Genomic DNA, 13,563 nt, shown 5'->3' with positions numbered 1-13,563 from the left:
TACCATGTGGAGTGAGAAGAAAGGCTTGAGAAACAGAAACACCATTGCTACAGTTCCAGCTATATCGGAATCCAGAAGTAACAGTAGTTTTGGTAAATATAGGGAAGGTGGAACTAGTGCATAGGAATAAGGATCAGAGAAGGCAGTAGCTATAAACTACAACAAGAGGCCAACAAAAAAAAACAACTAAAAATCAGAGAGAGTAAGGAGAGCTTAAATCCAGGCAGTTGATGACCAGCATATTTGTAGAAAAAGTAAAAGCACAGCTAAGTGACAGAACCAGATTCAAACGTACTAATGACAAATAAGAATCTTGAAAACTGACAGCATAGGTTGCATGAGTCTGTAAATTATACATTCATCCATAATGCCAGCAACCAGTCCATGAGCATGACTATTATAAGGCTTGATATATCCACGACATTAGACAGTTAGAAGTTATCAATTCACTCTTAGTTGGTAAAGAAGATCTCTATTAATTCCTGTTTCCTTTTTCTTTTTTTTTGCAGATTAGTCCTCAGCTAACATCTGCAAATCCTCCTCTTTTTGCTAAGGAAGAGTGGCCCTGAGCTAACATCCGTGCCCATCTGCCTCCACTTTATATGTGGGATGCCTACCACAGCATGGCATGCCAAGTGGTGCCATGTCCGCACCCTGGGTCCAAACCGGTGAACCCTGGGCCACCGAAGAGGAACGTGTGCAGTTAACCGTTGCGCCACCGGGCAGGCCCAATTCCTGTTTTCCAAAAAATATTCATCTATCCACAATTGCTCTGCTCTGCTCTAAGTCAACAAATTTAACACTCCTCTGGAAAGTAGTTTGAGGAGCTATCACAAAGTTCAATTCCTTTTCCTCCTTTCTTTTGCCCACTCTTCTGTAAATATCGTTAGGATAGAGTGCTTCACTAGCTCCTGTCACATAGTCAATTATATCTTCCAGTCTTACTCAACAGGAGGCTTGCTCCCATATGTCCAGTGAGCTAACGTTAGTATAAGCATAGTTATAATGAAGCACTTCCTGATATCGTTAGTTTTAGTTAATGAAAATTGTTTACTGAAGTTTCAGAATAATATATTGTCCTTAGAAGAGCTAAGTCAATATTTTCTTGACATGAAAGTTTTATTAACAAATAAAGCCTTTGAAAATTCTCCTCATATACTTTCTTGAAACATATTATGATTTTGAAATGCTAATTTATTATCCTTTGAGATAATATTGATGTTAAAAGCACAAAAACAGAGATGATGTCTGACTTTAGGACTTTAGAAAGAACTATTTGCAATGTTGATTAAAATACTCGTGAAGGATTTCTTAAGTTGTCTGTAGCTAGCTTTCATGGATATATTTGGTTTTTGTAGAAACATATGGAAATGCATATTTAATTTGACAGTATTTTGCAAATCATACCCCCTTCAGAATAACTTGCGAAGTAGAAATGCTTCCATATGCTAGAAGATGGTTTGTCTCTTATACTGAGAGTAAAGAAAGAGCCATATATTCAACGACAAAATTTTAAAAAATATTTTCTTGGGCATTGTGGATTGTGAAAGTAAAGAAAGATCAAAAGGATAATGTCCCTGTACTCAAAGAAATTTATAACCAGTTTTTCAAACAATCACATTGGACATGCCAAGATGAATTGTCAGAAGGATCACGTGCCCCTTAAAAGAAAGAGCCAAATGGACATTTTCTGCCTAAGTTGCAATGGCTTGTGCCAATTCTCCTGAGACCTTGACCAAAGCTGACTAGAGTAGGGATTATATGGGAACCAAGGCAAGCTCTCTATACATGAACTGGTCATGATGGAGACAGATCTCAATTCTAGAGAAAAGGATAATTCCCACTCAATCAAATCCTCTCCTCTGGAGTCAAAACAGGTGAACAAAGAGAAAATGGGTCACGTGAGTTCAGACCTTTGCTCTTAGCCACATATCAGAAGTGTTCTCGTGGTCTGTGACATTAGCCTGCCCCAGTCTTGCAAGCACCAGGACCCAGTGGGTTCCGGTGTGATGAGCGTTCCCCATGCTGCTCTGCTCGGCATGTATCACTGCACCGTGGCTGTTTTGGCAATCATAAAGAGCCAGAGAGAAACACATATTTTCTCAACAAGAACAAATAAAAGTTTAGCAATAGCTCTTCATAGTTAATATTTTAAAAACCCCTGAAGATTCCAAAGGTCACTTTAGGGACAAAACCTGAAGTAATTAAAACAAGAGCTGAAGCTCTTTGACAAGTTTTACTTTTTATGTTTGAAAGGTTCATTGACCTCATATATCTTCAGAGACACTAGACTGCAATTTTAGAAGGGAAAATAAATTTTGAGGTTTCAAAGGACTTCAATTTTCCCAAATTAATGATTATGTCATCATTATCTGAGAGTAGTGATTTGTGAGCAAGAATGGCTTTAATATAACTTTTTAAACTGATAGTTACTATTTTGGCTTTCTTTTAAGAGCCAGGATTACTTTATCTCTTGAGCTGAAACATCAGATTATTTACTGAACTTATTTTTAACTGTGATCACACCTCAGTGCCTAAAGGTTATTTCTATGATCACAGTTTAAATTCACCACACACAAAAACTATCTGGATGATTTTGCATAGTAAAAAATTGTCAAGTCAAGAAGATGAGAGATCCTTTTAAAGTTCTTGATCTAAAATAGTTTCTGAATGAAGACACATGTAGGTTATATGTCATGATTCCATAGATGAACTTCCTTCTATCAATTTGTCTTCTTTTGGATCCCTAACAGTGAAGATTTGGGGATTAGGGCTTACAGCAGCCATAACCCACTCCATGTTCATGGCTCTAGAACTAAGAGACAGCATAAAGTAAACTTGATTTTGCCACTGTTTATAATTTCTAAGATATCGTAGAATAGATAAAGAGCAATTCTATCATAAGAGGCAGACTTTTAAATGTTAAGTCAATAACTCAGATTCCATAAAAATTCTAGTGGAGAGTATAAAAAGGAAAAGATCACTTGACATATCCCTTTAAGAAATGTCATTTAAGTAATTCTTTCCTCTTCTTTATACTTCCTTAAATTTATGAAACTAATCAAGTGAAATCTCTCTCATAGGCAACAACAATTTCAGCTTTCAAAGTAACAGAGAGTAAATTTCTTCACTTAGTTACTATAGCATTCCATTTTGCAGAGGATTCATCTCTGGAAGTTTTCCCGCTGCCTTGCTTGAGCTTTTCTGAAGCAGCTCTGAGTTCGTCCTCCATCCCTCTACTGCTTCTATGGCTGTCTGAGAATTCACCTAGCAGTTATGTGTTAAGAAGTTGCCTTGTGGCACATATTCCAAACTCGTGTTACCTGTCATTTAAGTCATTTATTTGGCTATTGAATGGTGCCTCTCCAAGTGGATTGTAAGATTTTAAAATCAGAGGCAATATCTTATATTTATTTCCATCTATGAAAGTTTCTTGTACAAAAATAGTTGTTGGTTATGTCTCCTTAGTTGACTCAGGATCGTTCTCTTTACATGAGAAAGCAATGAGCACCTTAGAAAGGATACTTGTGTTGGAGTAAAATAAAATGGAAGTTTCACCAAGTTTAATTCTTGAGATTAGAAAGATATATAGATATGTTGGAAACTCTCGTTATTTGATGATAACAAATGGAATCCTGGGAAAAGGTCATTTAAAATAAATTAATTTTAAACCAGTAACCAAACTTTTATAGTAATTAGTGGAGAAAAAAATAGAAGATTTGATTGAGATACTCTTGAAATATAAAGTTTAAAATTATATAAAAAATTTGACTAATACTTTAGATTAAAATTATAACATGCTAATTATTAAAAAGAATATATAATAAGTCAAGTATTGATTTTTTGGTGTATTTTGACAAATATGATGATAACAAAATATAATCTCTTTCAAATTACATTTAAATTTTTCAAATTGACCATAAAGATGATCATTTCTACAAAAATTTTTGAAGCATTCATCATTTCCTTTAAATCTTTGGTATCCAAGTAATTTGCTTCTGAAGTACCGTGTCTAATTTCCTCTCCTTCATCTGTTAATGGTTCTAACTCTGACAGTCTCATTGTCTGTGATTTTGTGATTCAGCAGTTCTTCAGTATCACTCACATCATGAAATAGTGAATCTCTTTAAAAATTTTACTTTACAACCATTTTCATTATCTGTTATTTAAAACATCCTATAATCAGCAAGAGATCAAGATTCTTTATAATAATTCATAGAGATAGATGCTGATACTAATTGGGAAAGGGTGTTCAGTAAGGGCTAGTTTTGTAAGTGGGTAGTTCATTAATGACTATTTCCTATTATGATAATCTTTGCTTTCCTACATTAACACATATCTTTGGGAACTGGGATAACACTTTGATAACCAGGTGATCTTGCAATTTGCAATAAGATGAAAATAAGAGCTAAAAAATAAGCAAGGAGTAAAGATGAAAATACAAATTGGTGTCCTTTGCAAATGTCTATTGTTGAAATCATGACTGTAAATGAGACACTGCTGGGCAAGAGGACCAAAGGTTGAGGCATGGAGAGAATCAATGAAAAAGCGAAAGTGTAAACCTTGTAAAATATAGAACAGTGATCACATACATTGTAGCAGAAGCAAGAGAAAATGGTACACTGGAAGCTTATGAGGTAAACATTCATGGCAAAGGGGATGGCCAAGTATATCTAACACGGCTGAGAGGTCAAGAAGTTGTGGCTGAAAAGCCACGCACATTAATACTGATCACCTAACTCCAGAAACAGGCTAAGTAGGTAGAACAGGTGCCCTGGGAGGCATTGGTCATATTTCAAATAGAGATTCTGTGAAAACTCTCATTGAGAAATCTATTGCTATTGGCTCATCCTATTTGAAAGCATCTGGAGTCTTGTGAATTGACACACCTTGCTACTACCACCTACACTCCTTGTTCTCTCAGCCTCTAACAAGGAGACCTAATGCAGGTACTAGACAAAGACGTGATAAATAGTAAGTCCGAAGGAATCACTAAGAAATCAAAATGAAGATTAAGTTACAGATAAGTTTTGAGCTGTGGCATTCTCCAGCATTGCCTGGAGAGGAATGTAGAATCGAAAATATCAAGTCAGCATTCTCCAGAGCAGCTGTGCATTAGATGACCTCCCCATATAACATTAACTGTACAGTTGGGCCAAGCATTGCATAAGCTTATAATTTTTTCAATTCTTTTGCTAAATTTTGTTGATGCTTATTTTTATCCTTTGCTAGGTTTTCCTGAATATTGTTTGATGTGTCTTCTTTTTTTTAAGTTGCCAAATAATAATACAAATTTCTGAGTTCTAAAATTTGCCTTAACCATGCACTGAAGTCAGCCTGGCTCTTCAGTTGGTTCTTTCTAATCTGCAAATCACTTATTACAGTAAAGGAGATGACTCAAACCCTTAATAAAGCCTTTAAAATGTCATCTCTATTTAAAGACTTCAATCAAACACCTCTAGCTGATTATGGAAATGTGTTAGCAGGATTTGAAATTCTAGCATTTTCATCAAAATTATCAGCAGAATCCATTCTTGGGCACTCAGAAAACTTCAAAAAAAAAAAAAAAATCCCAGGGGAAATGAGTATTTCAAGAGATGGACTACATGAAAGCATTTGGAAGTTTGTTACACCAGCATGGAAAGTGAGGAACAGCAGTTTTCTAGTATGCGTGATTTCTCTGGACACAGAAAAAAGTAAGTGATAGAAGAAATCTTAATAGCTCAAATTATCCTTCCTGTTTTCATACTAGAGTCTCTCTAAAAAAGGGGAGGATTTAGAATTGCAGTCTATGGGCTCTTACAGAAGAATCTTTTTATGGGCTTCAGATATCTTTGAATCCCCTAAAATCAAAAGGTTAAGTATTGACCTAAAGTGTACCTAAAAAGAAAACATTTATAGAGTAAAAAAAAAGAATTCAAGAAAGTACATTTTTTAGTGATACATTTCTGATTGTCAAATTCTTACAATTAAAAGTATTTCCCTTCATAACTCAGCGTAATAATTGTTAACGTTATACACTGAATTCAAGTCAGCTCCAAGGAAAAAAAACCAAGATGGCATTTATTCAGAACCAGCCCTAATTTAGTATAATTCTTAGCTGCAGAAAAGGTTTGGAATATGACACTGGAATGAGAAAAGGTGATGATAAACTAGGAAAAGGTCAAATTCTAGTTGACAATAACAGCTTGAGTTATGACGCTTAATGCAGTGGATTGACTCTGGTCTCATTCTCTTTATTGGCAAAGGGTTCTGGGAAAAAGTCTTAGGTCATCAGTTGTGAACAATGGCCAAAATTGTCTATTTAAACAAAAAAAGAAAGTGAAATTTCTTGGTACAGATGTAATTTACCAGTTGCTAATGGAAATATCATATAAAAGATATTTCAAAATTATACACTGAATATTAAACTTTTACAATGCGGGGTTACATATCCTGGGATCCACCCTCTACATTAGGTGGGCCAACCACTCCCATAATGCTCTTCTTCCTCAACCTTAGCATTCTGTTCAACCATGCACCTAGAATACCCCTCACCTAGCTTCCACCTTCATCCTATTCTACCTCTTTATCAAAGGATTTGACTACACCACTGTACTGTAAATATATAGTCAAAAGATATAAAAGGAAAAATAATTTAAATATGTATACTTTAAAAATACTTGATAAAGAATGAATGACTGGATCAGGAAATGTTATTTGGATACTATTTGTTTGAAATAACATGTTTGGCCACCAGATGTCGCCCGTTTGTAAGCAACAAAGTTAACTTCACAAAGTTTGCAATATCAATAGCAATTTACATTCCACTACAGGGTAGAAGTGGCAACACTGGAATTAGTCACTCTGACATCATATCAGGAGAAATCTTGAGTCAAGCCTGATTTGAGTCGTCTCAGTCTCCAAAGCCAGATAGTTAAAATGCATCGACAATTAATAACATACAATTTTCAAAAAGTTAGTAGCATGGCTCTCATACAAATATAAAATGAACACACTTAAAGATCTCACTCAACTCATTAACTAGTGAGGGAACTGGGAAGATGGTAAAGCCGGTACAAGAAAGAATTCAAGGAATGGAGACTTACACAGACCGTCTGTCAAAGGTCTGATGAAATGAGCTTGGTGAAAGATACGAATCTGTTTAATGTCCTAAAGGTCACAAACCGTAACCTTTGGGGTTATGTTTCCTGTTGAGAAAAATGATTTCTACCTGGCAAAAGTCTACGAGTTTACATGCAGCTTCACTGTGAGGCAAGAAAGTACTTGGCCTCCTTGTGTGTACCACTTACACAGCAATGCTTAAGGGGCTGCGCTTAGAGCTTTCCATGCAACATCCCATTTTATTCTCACAATAATTGCCTGTGAGGTAGATGCTGATGTTATCTTTATTTAGATACTAGAACACTGAGAGGTCAAGGAACATTCTTCAGGTTATGGACCAGCAGGGATCTAGCTGGAGTGGGAATCTGGTCTGTCTAGATGGTCTTTCTCCTGGGAGCATAGACTTAATAATTAGAGTGTCTAGAGGATGTTGCGCTTCTGTGAGATGGGGCACATGTGAGCACACTACAACCCCTTGGCCTTCTTCTGTTCCTCATCCCCGAAGGGCAGTTAATGGTGAAAGAAATCTCAAATGTAATAGACTTGTGCTGTAAGGTCAGAGTTAAACTGCTAACATTTGTGTTCTCAAGAATTTGTGTAGATTACTACCACCCCCCTGAGACTCCACCTGCTTGCCCTTTGGGTTGATATAATACATCAGATCTTCAATTACAATGAAAATAAGTGGAGAGTGGAAAATGGTCAGAGTGGTAAGTCTTCGTACAAAAGCGAACAATATCTTATATACTGTCTATTTGGAACACAATTACACTACACAAAATGCCATCAATAGAGTTTGCTAAAAATGAAAAAGAGAACTTTTAAAACATGGATGGTATTGTTATAATATATGCTTTATATTCTTTTCAGAAAATTTGGGACATGGGGAGAAATCTGATGAAGCGACAATATATTCAAGGAAGATGTCTGCCTGACAAAATACCTGTGTAAAGAAAATGCTCTATTTAATTTTAAAACTTTAAAAACTGAAGAAATTTTAGACACGATTAAATGAACTGTAGAAAACCATCTTAAATTTCTAGGAGTTATATGCATAGAACCTCAGAAATGTGAGGGGCTCCAAGCTTTATTACCAATTCAGCTTCCATTCCTGTAAAGATTATACTTCTCAACCAGTGGCTGAGAAGATTCAGAAAACTAATCAAATATCATTATATTATTAGAAATCTAGACAGTCTCCTCACCACACACACTCTGATACAACTATGAAAAGTTTTTTTTCCAGAATATAATTTCTTTATTTCCATACCATAAAAATGAAAGGAACACTTATGAGTCCCCAAGTCAAATAAAAATGTGTGAATTTGTTGGTTTATCACATTTGCAATTATCCTTGCTCTAAAAAATGGAGAAAGTTATATAAAATAGAAAAGTACTGCTTTTTATGCAGTCAGTCTGTTGTTCAGCGTTCAGCTGCCTCAGTTTTCATGGATTATAAAATCTTTTAGGACAGAAGGTATTCCTTACAAGACCATCATATAATGTTTCCAGCTTTAAAGGTAGATGTAATTTTAATAATAACATACCACATTTAAGGCTCTATTAGGCACAGCTCTGGTTCCCTTTGACTTATTCATCAATGTGAGGAATCTGAAATTTTCTAAAGTCTAACTTTTGAAAAAAAACTAGGTAGTCTCTTTGCATTTAACCATCTGCTTTACATGATTACAGTGACTCATTTTTTAGCACTGAAGCTTCCCTTTTTGTGATTAAATTTCTTTTTCAACCCATTGAACTCTTCGGAAAGCATTTATTTCTGATAAAGCATATCATTGTTAAAAGAGTAGTAAAATAATTATAATCAATCCAGATTCTTATTGGATAGCATCTTAAAGAACTAATGTAAATTTAGCATTTTATTGATTCAGATTAATCTATTCATCACCAAAGAAGAATCTGAAGATGGTACTCACGCAGGTTTAACTGTATAGGCATGCTTTTCATGGATAAAGGCACCAGCAAGACCTCCTGCTCCTGCATTTAGATACTGGACGGAAAATAAATTACATTGTATGGGTTTACCTGAATATATGACAAAAATAAACAATGTAATCATTTGACTTTTGTGTTATGAAACCAACTTTTGACCAGTTTCAATATGTGTGACTATTTGAGCTTTAATAATAAAACAGAATTTTGGGTCACCTTGTTCACAGAAAAACAAATGAGACAACATTATTAATTAAGAATAAATAGTTAACACTTTTTTAGGCAAATTTTGCAGCAACTCATTGACAACAGTTCTCCCGAAGTCTATCCGATTTCAAAGCTCATTCATGTCAATTATTTTGTCACAAAAATTTTTAAATAATAATAAGAGGATTGTGTTTTAAAAACACCTAAGTTAAAATAAAATTGGTTTCATGTCTATGTTACCTGCCAATTAAATAGTCTTCAAATGTCAATACCAACTTGATTCCATAAGAATTATCTATACAAATGTAGAAATTTCACAACATATCAACAAAAAAATTAAGAACCTAATCAATTTGAATTAAGTTTAAGTGTGGAACTTTTTCTGTAGAACCTCCTGACTTTTTCATAGTAGCCAGGGAATTGAAGGAATAAGTACTCTATAATAGATGGAAATACCAGGATTTAATTTTTTATCATACTATTCTATCATATGACTCTACAATTAACTGAAATCCGAAAACACAGCAATGAAAGAAATGGAGGAAAGTAATTCAAATAGTTTAAATTGGCCACCAATCCAGTTTTTCATTTAGATTTATGTCAGTGTGGAATAAAAAGATGTAAATATATTAACTAGTTTGTACCTTGTAGGAGCACCAGCAGGCAAAGTCAACTCCCCAGTCATGTAAGTGAAGTTCAACATTTCCAACTGCATGTGCTAGATCAAAGCCAACAAAACAACCCTGGGCAAGAACATAGAAAACTGTTCTGAATTTGCTTGATGATTAGGAATAGTAAGTACAAATGTCCTTAAGAAAATCTTTGACAAACAGTGGTACCATAAATACTGTTTATCCTGCGGTGCAGTGGTTCACAAAGAATGAACCGCACAACCCTAGGCATTCTCAAGACCCTTTCAGGTCAAAACAATTTTCATAATAAGAAGACATTCTTTGCCTTCTTCACTGTGTTGACATTTGCACTGATAACGCAAAAGCAGGAATGGGTAAAACTGATGGCACCTTAGCATAAATCAAGACATGGCATCAAAGTGTGATAGCAGTCATTGTATGTCAAAGCCATTCTGTCGCAGGGGGGAAGAAAAGATAATTTCACTTAAAAATCTCCATGATAAAGCTGTAAAAATGATAAATTTGTATTAAATCTTAACACTTGAATTCTCATATTTTTAAGGCTTAATGTAGAACATATGCTTAAAACATTTGACCACATTCTGAAGTAAGATGGTGGTCACATGGTAATACACTTCTGCAATTATTTGACTTGCCAATCGAAGTAGCCACTTTTACTTCATGAAGAACCATTTTTGCATGAAACAGAAACCGATAGACAAACAATAGTAATTCGTGTTTAGGTAGTTGACAGACACTCTTTTGAAAATAAAGGAAGTGACTCTGTCAATTCAAGGAAAACGACTCGTAGCATTTGTTGCCAGGGAAAAAACTAGTTTCCAAAGGAAATTAGACTTTTGGAAAACTTGTATCCACTTCTATGAGTATGACTACTTTCCAGTATTCGAAGATACTTCTGATGAGTTTAAGAAGTATTTATAATTTTTAAAATAATACATAATGAAATACATAAACATTTGGAAAATACGCCTAACTCAGTGATGCAAATTTTCCAAATGACCAATAACTTGATGTCATGCATGAATAAAATATCTATTCAAAATGCAAACCAATGGATTTCAATGTAACAAAGCACAGGACGTTCAGTGATTTGGTTTCATATTCCACCCCACAGCTCTCAAGAAGTTCTCACTTGTCAAATTCTGGTACTGTAGCAAAGAATGTTCACAATTAATTGAAAAGGCTATTAAACTACTTCTGCTTTTCCCGACTATATCTGTATGAAGACCAATTTTCTTCATGTTTCATGAAGCAAAGAAATTACGATATTGAGTGTAGAAGCAGATATAACAAACCAGCTGTCTTCTATTGAGCCAAACAGTAAGGAGGTCTGACAAATATAAAATGTTCCTGGTTTGTTTGTTTTAGAAAATATAGTTTTGTTTCCTAACAGTAGATTATTTATGTTACTATGTAATGAGTTTATCGTTATTCTAAAATGGGTTTCTTACTGTTATTCTAAAATAAATAAATAAATGCATTTAAAAATTCTCTTTTAATTACAAATACAGTAAATACAGACAGACATAAACACAATATCACAATCTCTTTGAGGTCCTCAATGATTTTTTTAAGCCTGTAAAAGGTTTGCATTACTAAAAAGTTTGAGAACCACTGTTTTCGTGTATCCTACTAACCTGAAGCAGTTAACAGAAGTTTTCAGTTGATCACTTAACCCCGCATCAACTTCATATTTAATTTAACCAATTCAAGTATATATACACTGCGGTAAATTGCCTTAATGGTTCCAATTCTTTGTCCCTTGTGTATCCACATTCTTTGCCACGTAACTTTCCAGTTCTTCCCACTGTGGGCAGGGTCCAATTCTCTGCCATGAGGATCAGACAAGGTGACTTATTTTGACCAATGGAATATTAGCACATGTAATCCAAGCAGAGTCTCGAAAGCACTTGACTGATTACGCTTGCTCTCTCTTGCCCTCTGTCATCTCTGTGAGAAAGACTTGCTTGGGCCAACCTGCTGGCCCACATGGAAGATGAAAAAAATGGTGGATCAGAGTCATCCTCATCTGGGCTCAGTCTGGATCAGCCACTCTCCCCACCTTCCCTGCGTTGGTCAGAGATGCATGAGTAAGCTCAGCTGAGATTAGCAGGATCCCTGTGACCAAGTACTGCCTAGATCAGCTGACAAAAAGTGACCCATAAAAATGATGTTGTTTTTGACTCTACACTGTGTTCCCCTATACGTTGACTTGAGACCCCAACAGCCTCTTACCATCTGACTCTGTCTTAGTTATTTACTTATATGGTTTTATGGTTTCAAGTGTTTTGTATGTCTGCCTAGTAGAATTCAGTGTTTTAGAAACTAAACCTGTTTCCACTAAGTTTCCAGAAGGACAACCTGGAGCAGTGAATTTATATTATCTAAATTGTACCCAAATAGTAACTTTCTAATTTGATGGCTTACTATCAAAACCATTTAGCTTTCTGCATATCAAAATGTGAAAAGTTTCACTTAGAGAATCTAATGATTCATTCCACATTAAGACAACTTTGTACATGAACATGAATTAGAAAAGAAAAAAAGTGATCATTAAATGAGGGTGATAGTTCACTTTGCAAAAATGTTTCACCTCTGAGTTCTTTTGTTAGCTTACTAAGTGCACATATTATAATTACATTCTCAAAACTTTAGATCTCTTGCAACTTTGAAGAAACACATCTATTAATTGAAGTTTTTGAAGTAAATAATTGTGGAGGGACCAATTTTAGATTGTTCTAAGTCCTCTTAAGAATAAATAACCCCAAACTCTATTACAGGTACTTTTCCTAGAACAAAGGGATGCAAACTATAACCTCTTTTTCATAAAAATATATATATATATATATTTGAACACAAGCAGTCTCATTTGTTTAAATATTGTGTGTGGCTGCTTTTGCAAGCGGAATAGAGTAGTTGCGACAGAGACCATATGCCTGACAAAGTCTACAATATTTACTATCTCATCTGTTACAGAAAAGATTTGCTGATCCCTAACCCTACAGCATTAGTTTCCATAAAGAAAACTCAATATATTGAAGAGTCAATTAATTAGAACCTGACTCATTATAATGAGGCCAGAACTAGCATGTCATAAAAGAAAAAGTTCTTACCAGCACCTAGTAACTGATTTTTTTGTCTTTTGAGGCTGGGGTTGGGAGTTCTTTGTTTCTCACACACAAAAAATGAGCAATAGGTATCATAAAAATATGACAGATGACCCATGCTAATATAAGTTTTAGGAGTGACAGGAAAGAAATACAATTAATCTTCATCAAAATTTAGAGGTTATCAAAACCTGATTTTCAGACTAATGTTTAGGTTGAATAGATACACACACACACACACATTTGTTTGTATTTTAAGATACATTTTTAATACTGAAATTCCATTTGGAAAAAAAGTTCTAAATTTGAAATCTTTTTTCTTGCCAACATTTCTAATTAAAGCAGCATTTTTTATGAAGCAATTTTTACAACTCAACTTTTCATATATATATTTGTACAATTCAACTTTTCCTGGAAAACTCAAGGACTAGAAAAGGCAGCCCTTCTATTTTATTATCAATTATTTATAAAGAATGGCACAATGAAGAACCCATGAAGCTTTACCTACCACAGCCCATTATTAAAAGCCCCGTGGTCACATC

The 13,563-nt window shown here is 34.7% G+C and overlaps 1 protein-coding gene across 2 annotated transcripts in view; it reads right to left on the bottom strand.

Moving 5' to 3' along the window:
- KYNU (kynureninase) overlaps positions 1-13,563 on the bottom strand; it is a 108,480-nt gene that overhangs the window by 27,373 nt on the left and 67,544 nt on the right. For both annotated transcript variants that reach the window (XM_046659629.1, XM_046659628.1), the window contains exons 9-10: positions 9,906-10,004; positions 9,039-9,112 (exon numbers count right to left, since the gene is read on the bottom strand). In XM_046659629.1, the coding sequence (XP_046515585.1) occupies positions 9,039-9,112; positions 9,906-10,004 (173 nt within the window). The remainder of the gene's footprint in view (positions 1-9,038; positions 9,113-9,905; positions 10,005-13,563) is intronic.

This window comes from Equus quagga, chromosome 4, assembly GCF_021613505.1.
Source record: "Equus quagga isolate Etosha38 chromosome 4, UCLA_HA_Equagga_1.0, whole genome shotgun sequence".
Classification (NCBI taxonomy): Eukaryota; Metazoa; Chordata; class Mammalia; order Perissodactyla; family Equidae; genus Equus; species Equus quagga.
Note: the sequence above shows the minus strand (reverse complement) of the source record. Positions and strands in the feature narration are given on the sequence as shown.